At 37.6% G+C, this 9,330-nt stretch overlaps 2 protein-coding genes across 2 annotated transcripts in view; both read right to left on the reverse strand.

The window, feature by feature from the left end:
• Nucleotides 1-218: 218 nt before the first annotated feature.
• LOC112500300 (trigger factor-like protein TIG, Chloroplastic) lies at nucleotides 219-7,723 on the reverse strand. The gene is made up of 13 exons (XM_025103750.1): nucleotides 7,420-7,723; nucleotides 6,832-6,915; nucleotides 6,540-6,668; nucleotides 6,201-6,289; nucleotides 5,919-6,102; nucleotides 4,993-5,083; nucleotides 4,760-4,914; nucleotides 4,589-4,681; nucleotides 3,696-3,788; nucleotides 3,541-3,621; nucleotides 1,503-1,652; nucleotides 1,317-1,412; nucleotides 219-518 (listed from the first exon to the last, which is right to left on the reverse strand). Exons 1-13 carry the CDS (start codon nucleotides 7,693-7,695, stop codon nucleotides 441-443), a joined length of 1,599 nt encoding a protein of 532 aa, XP_024959518.1. The 5' UTR covers nucleotides 7,696-7,723; the 3' UTR covers nucleotides 219-440.
• Nucleotides 7,724-8,773: 1,050 nt separating this feature from the next.
• The window catches only part of LOC112500402 (ABC transporter B family member 15-like), a 9,420-nt gene continuing 8,863 nt past the window's right edge, over nucleotides 8,774-9,330 (reverse strand). Inside the window, exon 7 of the mRNA XM_025103896.1 lies at nucleotides 8,774-9,322. Coding sequence (XP_024959664.1) covers nucleotides 8,774-9,322 — 549 coding nt within the window. The remainder of the gene's footprint in view (nucleotides 9,323-9,330) is intronic.

Here is a 9,330-nt window from a genome sequence, read left to right on the forward strand (position 1 = left end):
CTGACAAATCCTAGAGCGACCACCTGCTTTGCAGATAGCCCGGAATCACCACATTTGAACCTCCGTGGCCACAAGAGGATTTTTATTCATCCTTGGATTTGAACCTGGGACTTCCTGGTACTTTTGACATTTGGAGTAAGCTCAAAACAATCAGGCACCACCCGAACAATTATTACAAATATACATACGGAACAATAACGAATTAAATTCTCTAGGTGTAACGATAATGGGTTCCGTTGAGATTGAGAAATCGTTCATTAATTTCTCGTCTTTGCTACAGAGGTTCTTGTTCAGTTACAGCCGAAACTTACAAATACTCAGATTGAAGTTTTGTTCAATAAATAGCTACTAATGACTCCTGCAACAATCAAACAGGATGGAAAAACACAAGACAGGCACCTGGGAACAAAAATGTGTCTTTGGCTGCTTCATGTTTGTGATCATTTGGTTACATACTCAATATCTGCATTTTCTCTCAACCATTCCAGCACTTTTGCCCCTTCTAATACCTCTTGCACCTAACAACATTCAACAAAAAGATGACTGTTTCGGTTAGAATCTGACATTGGCTAGACTTTGACTATTTCTCTTTTATATAAGTTAGAACATCCCTGTTTTCCTAAGGGACTCTTTTTGAAGAGTAATCTAATGGGGTTCTACGTTTTCTCACAGTTTCATTTGAAAATTATGCTGTGGAAACTACAGACCCTTTTCGATGGGACAATTCGACATGGACCATATATGTAAATCACACAAATTAGGTTTCGGTGGAAATTTACCAAACCAAACGAATTCAGTTTATCCCAAATAGGCGTAGGGTCTAGGGGGTAAGATGTATTGAGACTTTGCCTCCATCTTAAAGGGTAGAGAGGCTGGTTCCGTTAAAGTGTTGATCGAAATTTGTGAATGCCATTTTGAAGGTGACAAGAACAAATGAAGGTTCAAAGGATTATTGGGTAATGCCCAGCCTCTCTCTGAGAAGGTCAAAAGGTTCAAACCTCACAAAAGGTGAGGAGTCTGCGTGAGTATTTTGCATTTACATATATATATATATATATACATATATATATATATGGTCAGGTTTAGGGGAAAACAGTAAAAAAAATAAAAAACTGAGATACACTATGCACATGTGCATATAAATATTTCGTATGCAATTTGTCTAACATGTGCATACTGTCAAGATGAACGGTTACTAGGGTGTTCCTAAATTTTTCATTTTCTGGGGGATTTCCCCTGAACCTCCCTCTCTCTATATATGTGTGTGTATATGTGTATAGAAAAGAACGAAGGGTTTAGGGGAATGAGTAAAAAACCTGCTCTTGAATGCTCTCCTCATCATACTCCTGCTTGTGTTTTTTGAACTCAGCAACGGAGTTCTCAACTTCTTTCACAAGCTCATCAGTTGAAAACTGTAACATCAATGTTTTTGGTAACTTGTCATAAGTTTCATATCGACGCATATGTTATGATAAATAATAATCTTTCAGAAAAATGGGTACCTGCAGATTTTCGCGTTTGAAAATGTCTCCAACGGCAATATTCTGTTTTATTATGTTTTCTATGTTCTCCCTCTGGTTTTCCAAGAACTCTCTCACTGCCGTTGGGCCTGAAAGCGTTGCCAATTGTTCTTCATTTAGTTTCATGTTTGCCTGCGCGCACATAAAATTGAACATAACACACATGATCACACATTTAACTTTTCAGGGTCATAGAGCATTCTTCTATCTATATTAAACTACTAAGGGTGTGTTTGGTATGCAAACAGGTACAGAAAGACAAAAGTGAGGTAGGCAGATGAAAGAATTGGGCAAGTTTTAGGTTCTAATTTAACATGGGTATTTTAATAATTTACCAATCTTGGCTCATCTCCTTGATTTTTTTTCCACCTATTGTGGTTGGACAAAAAAATGCATTTTTATCCCACTCAGTCCAATTTTGTCCCGATCTATCAACACAACAAACGTGGGATAACAAGTTTTTGTATTGTCCTATCTGGACAGGACAAAACAAGAATCACCGTTCCACATTTGACAGGACTTTTATGTGGAGCAGACAGGAACAGTGGAACAAGGTGGAACAGACCTATATTTTACCAATATAACTTCAAAATAAAACTTAATTCTCTTCTAAAACATCAAATACGCCTCCTCTTCACATTTTATTTTAATTGTTTTGACGAAAACTTTCTAATGATATATTTTGTTATAAAAAATATTCATTTTATTATAAATTACATAAATTAATCAAAATATATGAACAACTCATTAGGGGTAAGTTGGTTATTTTATTTATTTCGGCATGTCCACTTCTAGTCCTTACCAAACGCTGTTTGGGCTGTTCGTTTGCCTCTTAATGGTGACATTAAGAGGGAGCCTCTTAATCGGTAAGAGGCAGGGGCTGTTTGGCAAAAGAAATTGAACCTCTTAATGGTGACAATTACCTCTTAACCATTTTGCATCTAAGGGGCTGCCTAATGGTTCAGAGCCTTAACTTTCCAGGATTACCCTTCACCCATCTCCTTCATCATCGTTCCTCCTCCAGCAACCTCTTTGTCGAAAGCACCAGTTTTAGCATCATCATCCAGCAACCTGTTTGTCGTCACCCCTAACCCCAACCTCACACTTCCACCATTAATGGCATCTTCCTCCTCAATCCATTTCTCATAACCCAAAAGCCATGCCCTCTTTCTTGGTTTTCTCTCTCCCTTCCTAATCCCTTCAACTTTAATCCGTGACATGATAATTGTCCTTGGATTAGTTTCATACCTGATGAACGGCGTCGGCACCTGTTGAAGGAAAGCAGCGCCTGCCGGAAGAGAACGTCGATCGGAGCGGAAAGAAAGCAGCGCCTGCCGGAAGAGAACGTCGATCGGAGCGGAAAGAAAGCAGCGCCTGCCGGAAGAGAACGTCGATCGGAGCGGAAAGAAAGCAGCGCCTGTCGGGAGGCAGCGGCGGCTAAGGCTGGCGACGGAGGGAAGGAGAGAGGGCAGAAGAACCTAGCAGGAAAGGACCGACGATTGGTAATCCCTTCAACTCCGACGACGACCAAACATCCCCTCCTCACTCCCCCACCGCCAAACCAGACTTCTCCCTCATCACCCAAACCATCGGCCATCAAATTTCTAAATTCGCTTCCAATTTGCTTCCATTTGGTAAAGGGGGTGATGAAATTGAAATTGAAATTGACGCTGTGGGGATTACCAATGATGTATACCCATATTTGATTTTTGTTACCTATTTATAATACAAAAGGTTAAAATGGTAATTTGTTGATATTCAGAGAACATTTACCAAACAACCATATTTCATTCAGCACTTAACCATTCTGACCCTCTTAACCATTCTGACCACTTAACCATTATGCACAAAACCATTCAGCAACTGCCAAACAAACTTGTTCTTTCATGTCCTATTCTGTCTAGATACTAGACAAACCCTAAAGGAACATGTTTCAAAAGTTTGGATTTGAGAAGTTCAAGTTCTAAATTAAATGTAAGCTCTTTTGAGACGGATGGAGTAATAACGATATGTTATTGACCTGTATTTGTAGAAGTCTGGCTCCATAAAGCTGCCTCCCTTGCTCTTCGAACAATGATTGAGGAATATCAACTTGAATCATCTGGAATTGAGTTTTAACAACAAATTACGATTCAAGAAAGAAACTTTTACTTGATTATTTAGAAAATTAAATACCTCTCGAAGCTGGTCAAGGATGGCGTTATCTGTTGCTTGATCTTTAGCTGTTTGCTCGAGTTCCAAACATCTCTCCAACAACGACTCCTTAACCTGCAAAATCCATATTCCAAAAAATCTCTAATCCAAGATATGAACCAAATAGTATCAAAACATGTTGTTCTTGAGCCGGGGGTCTTCATGGAAACAGCCGCCCTACTCTTCTGAATAGTGGTCAGATCTAAGTACATTTTACCCCCAGACCTAGGGCTGTAAACAACTGAACAAACACGAACGAATGCTTGTTCATGTTCGTTCGTTTGACTTAACCGAACAAACGAATGAACGAACGATTTTTTTTGTGTTCATGCTCGTTCGTTTAAGAAAATGTGTTTGTTCGTGTTCATTTATGTTTGTTCATTAAAATGCTAAATGAACGTAAACGAATGAACATAAATGAATGAACACAATTATACTAAAAGCAACCACCATTACTCATCATTTCATTCCTAAAAAATAACATAACAAAATGAAAACCGGGTAAACAGGAGAGATAAACAAAATTTCTAAAAATTTAATTTAATTAACTATTTCACATATTAATGTTATAATATATAAATATATTTATATATAAAAACGAACATAAAGAATCAACATTAACGGACATAAATGAACGAACGTTCACGAATGTAAATGAACGAATGAGACCATTGTTCATGTTCGCTCATTTAACTAAAAGAACAAAAAAAATATGTTCATGTTCGTTCATTTATTAAATAAACGAACATAAACGAACTTCCCGCCAATCGGTTCATTGAACGTTCAATTCGTTTACATCCCTACCCATTTTTTTTGTTTTGATGTTTAAACATGCTGATTAGCTGAAGTTCATGTGTCATAGACTCATATCTAACCTGCTCGATACTGGTGCATCCAGGAAGAAGCTTATCAGCAATGGCGTCGTTCATCTCTGGTAATTCTCTATAAAAGAGTTCTTTACATTCAACCTATCAATAAATTAAAAAAAAATATTCCTTAAATTTCTCTTTAGATCTTCAAGGGCTTTGCAGGAGGAGGAAACTTACAGTAAATTGACAAGGAAGACCACGAAGATCTTCTTGTTTCCATGACTCTGGAAATACAAGTGGGAAAGATTTTGTTTCACCTCCTTGAATTCCAATTATTGAGTCTAGAAAACCAGGAATAACTCTATCTCCGTCTTCCGTATCAAAATGGAAACCTGCAAATCCGAAGAACGAAGACGTTAGAGTGAAAATGCCAAAGAAATGAAGTTTGAATTAAGCCAGTGGATGAATACCTTTACTCTCAGCAGCTGGAACGTTTTTTACTTCTGATCCGTCTTGTTCTGCTGTTGTTGCTGATATATCCAGGACGGCAACGTCACCAACCTATGGCAAGTTGCCATTCAGTCAATTTTGTCAGTCCACATCGGCAAAGACTTGACCATTTCTCCTCAATATATGTTGGAACCTCACTTCGACCCTCAAGGGCTCTTTCGGAGAGTAATCTAATGAGGTTCCATATATTCTAACATGGTATTAGAGCCAAGGTACACCACTCTAGGGACTAGATACTCTGGGACAATTCATACTCGTCTGTCCCACTCTGGGACAATCAGTGCCCGTCTAGCCTCCATTGAAGGGGGGATGTTAGAGTCCCACAACGGCTTAGGGGATGTTTGGTTGGTTTTCCATTAAGTCCTGTATAGATATAGTCGTCTATGTGGATTAATCTATTTGTATAGATTCGAAAAGTTTTATTTGGGAGAGTTTTTTCATAGATGGAAAGAGTGTGCTTTTAATTGGGAGGGACAACCTTGGAAAAAAAACTTTGCTTTCCGCATAAAGCTTCTTCATAGAATCTTACTGAATAAGCTACTTTCTATATCATGAAGCCACTACCAAACAGTTCTTTATAGCTGACCAAATAAGCTGTAAGTCCCATTAAGCTACTAATAAACAGGCCCTTAGACTTGGACCATTTCTCCTCGCTATTTGAACTTGGGTTATCAGCTCTTCTGGACAGTAATTTAATGAGGTTCTACATATCCTAATACATTTCATTTCTAATTCTAATTTTGGGGGTTCCATTATCGGGATTGAAGGATAATGGAGAAGGAAATATACAGACTCAATTTCTATAATGAAATTTCAAATATTTTGTACATGAATTAGGAAAAATTAGTTGAAAATTATAAAAAAGGGACTCTAAAACATTAAGTACCTGTAGTCCTCTATTTGTGACGATTCTCATCGTACTTAAAGACTTGTAACGGCGTCTTAATTCTCGTTCAGCAGATGTTTTAGCATCTATCTCACTGTCAAGCTCAACTACGATCTTAAGATTCTTATAACCATCCTCTGGAATCCATTTCACTTCAGGTGCTACATCCACAATAAGCTCGTATCTATACCCACAAGTCATTTAAACATAAAAAACATGTGTAAATACTTTTAACCAGATACCTGTCTTTATTTAACTAGAACCATAAAACCTTCGACACACCTTAGGATGTTCAAAGAAGAATAAGTTTTTTCCATGTCAGCAAATGTGGTTGTAATGCGGATCGAGTCCTTCAAAGCCCGTCCATCTACCTGTGAAATAAAGATGCTCGATATTATGGCATACGTTAAGTTTGATCTTGAAAAAATAAATGAAAAAAACAGTTTACGTTAAGAAGTTTATGATTTCTTAAATCCAGTGTGTGCATAATGAACAAAGTCGATCATTTTTTGATTTCTAGCTCATCAAACTGTATTAATCTTTCTAGATAGACTGATCCGAAACACACTTTTCAGTTCAGAATTCATGTATTAGAAGATTGAAACAAGAAACACTACATACCGATGACATGGCATGTGGAAGAGTTCTCTTTAGAATAGCTTCAACAATCGCCTTTTGGACACCATCCTTCCCGATATAACTTACAAGAATACTTTCTGGAACTTTCTTTCCAGGGCGAAATCCAGGAACCTGAAGACATAGTCGCGTAATCCACCATTAGGAACATGGATGTTATGGAACTCACTGTTTCCCCAATACAGAACTCGATATGAGAACACAATGAATATGAAGTATGCAAAATATAAGTGAATCAAAAAATAGTTGAGAATTAGATGATGAAATCTAATTGTACCTTAGCCTTCTTCATAAACTCATTTATGACCCTTTTGTGACAATCTTCACATATGATAGATGGAACTTCTATGCTCAACCGAATCTGCACACTTTCCGAAGGTTAAAATGCATAAAATTTGACAATCACATAAAAACACATAACTCTGAATTGGGAAGGTAACATAGAGAAAGAAATGCAAGAAAACAAAACACCCGTATACAATACTCCTTTCTTTCCAGAAGAACAGCTACATTTTCGACATTTGATGAAATGCAGTAGTGTTAAATGCAAAATATGATTTTTCTCTCATATTCGACACCATTGTCCATTATTCTATTTGCAGTGTTTGTTTTAAAGCAACAGTAATAGTAATATCACTGTGGGGACCTTCATCAAACAGTTTGAATGCATATAAAGAGTTACTAAAAAACCAAATGAATGGCATATACCAAATCCGGTTTTCGTTCAATTATCTGTAAGAAAACAACGTAACTTGCTTTTACTAAGAAAAAAAGACAAAACTCAATCCATATAGTCCGGAATGAAAATGTTGTTAAAAGAAATTCGTAATTCCATTGAACATTACAATAAACTAGAGAAACTCACCCTGCAATTGGGCTCTTGCGTTTCTTGAACAACAAGATCGGCGGGTAAAGGCTCTTTGACGGTGTCGTTAGCGGCCGGTGGCGCGGAGGCCCTTGCACAGATTGATAACTTTCTTGGAGAATGAGAGAATTGGCGGCAAGCACGAGAAATTCTAAGAGAAGTGAATCCTTTGGCGGGTCTGAGCGAATTAGAGAGAGAAATCGACGAAATTGGAGGGGAAACAACACAAGATTTCAAATAGAAAGACGTTGGAGGAGCTGAACTGCAGAGCTCCATTGTTGCCCAGATGTTTGAAGCTCTGTTGAAGATAGCAGTCGCTGCTCAATGGATAGGATATTAAAATATGCGGATTGATTTTCGGGAAAAAAAAACTAAAAACTACGTAACTTTTTTTATGTAATAATTAACTAAAAATTATATTCAGGTTAGGCCACTGTACTTTCAGCTCATTTTCATTTATATCACAACTTATCACAACATTACAAGTTTAGTCCCTTTATAGTAGAGTGGGTTACAAATAGGGGTGCTCATGGATTGGATTGATCGGATTGAAGACATTTGAACAACTCAACCTAATGTTTGTGGTTTGGAAAAATCTTAACTCAACCCAACCCAAACCAAAATGCAACCCAACCCAAACCAAAATGCAACCCAACCCGTACGAGTTGGTCGGGTTGATACTTTGGTATGTTAAAATATTCTTCTAACCTTGAATATGTTATTTCTCTACTCATAATTTCTTTTTCATCATCAACCATTTGATACAACTTATCCATATTTTTTATGTATATTACATTCAGTTAAATTTCTCAATTTACATATATATGTTCACAGTTACTGAACATATATATTAATGAGTTATATAAAGATGTGAATAGACTGAAAATATGTCTATATGAAAAGCATACATAATAGTGTAATTGTCTAATGTATATATTAATAGAAATTCAACAATCATATTAAATTCAATAAATAAAAAGATATCGGGTTCATCAGGTTGGGTTGGGCTGGGTTCAAATAATAGTAACCCAATATCAATTCAATACCTACGGTTTGATAATTTTACAATTCGATTAGACATCAGGTTGCTTCGGGTTGGATTATTTCGCGTTAGATACGACCAACCCAGTTAAAATAAATGTTTTAGAGAATATTGGAACAATTAGATGCAAATCCTACGAAGACGACATTTTTCTTGAAGTAAGTTTTGTTCGTACAGGTTTGGGAGGATGACTATTTTCAAGCTTTGCCATAATTGGTCCATCAAGTATGCCTTTTATCATTTTACACCCTTCAAAACATTTAAAAATTAAAATATCTATTTTTTTGTTTGTTATTTAATATTATGGTGGGGTTAGCCTGAATTAGGCTTCTGAACCCGAACCAAGGCGTAGTAAGCCCCAGTCGGTCCTTTCGCTAGCAACGAACCATGGTTCCCTTTCTCCACCACCTTCCCTTTCTCCAAAACCGCAATCGTATCGCAACTTTGGATCGTACTCAGCCGGTGCGCCACCACCACGCTCGTCCGCCCCACCAACATCCGCTCCAGTGCGTCTTGAACCACTTTCTCCGACTGACTATCCAACGCGCTCGTGGCCTCGTCTAGTAACAGAATTGCGGGGTTTTTCAGTATGGCACGAGCTATAGCAATGCGTTGCTTTTGTCCTCCGGAGAGTTGGACCCCTCGATCTCCGCACCATGTATCGTACCCGTCTTTCAAAACCGCTATGAAATCATGAGCATTGGCTGCTTTTGCAGCTTCGATGATCTCCGATTCCGAAACTTCCTCTGATGCCCCGTAGATGATGTTTTCGTGTATAGTACCAGCGAATAATGTCGGTTCTTGGCTCACTAGTGCGAAGTATTTCCTTAGAGTTCTTAAATGGTACGACTTTATATCTCTTCCATCGA

The sequence above is a fragment of the Cynara cardunculus genome (genome assembly GCF_001531365.2).
Source record: "Cynara cardunculus var. scolymus isolate 2C chromosome LG 17, CcrdV1, whole genome shotgun sequence".
Classification (NCBI taxonomy): domain Eukaryota; kingdom Viridiplantae; phylum Streptophyta; class Magnoliopsida; order Asterales; family Asteraceae; genus Cynara; species Cynara cardunculus.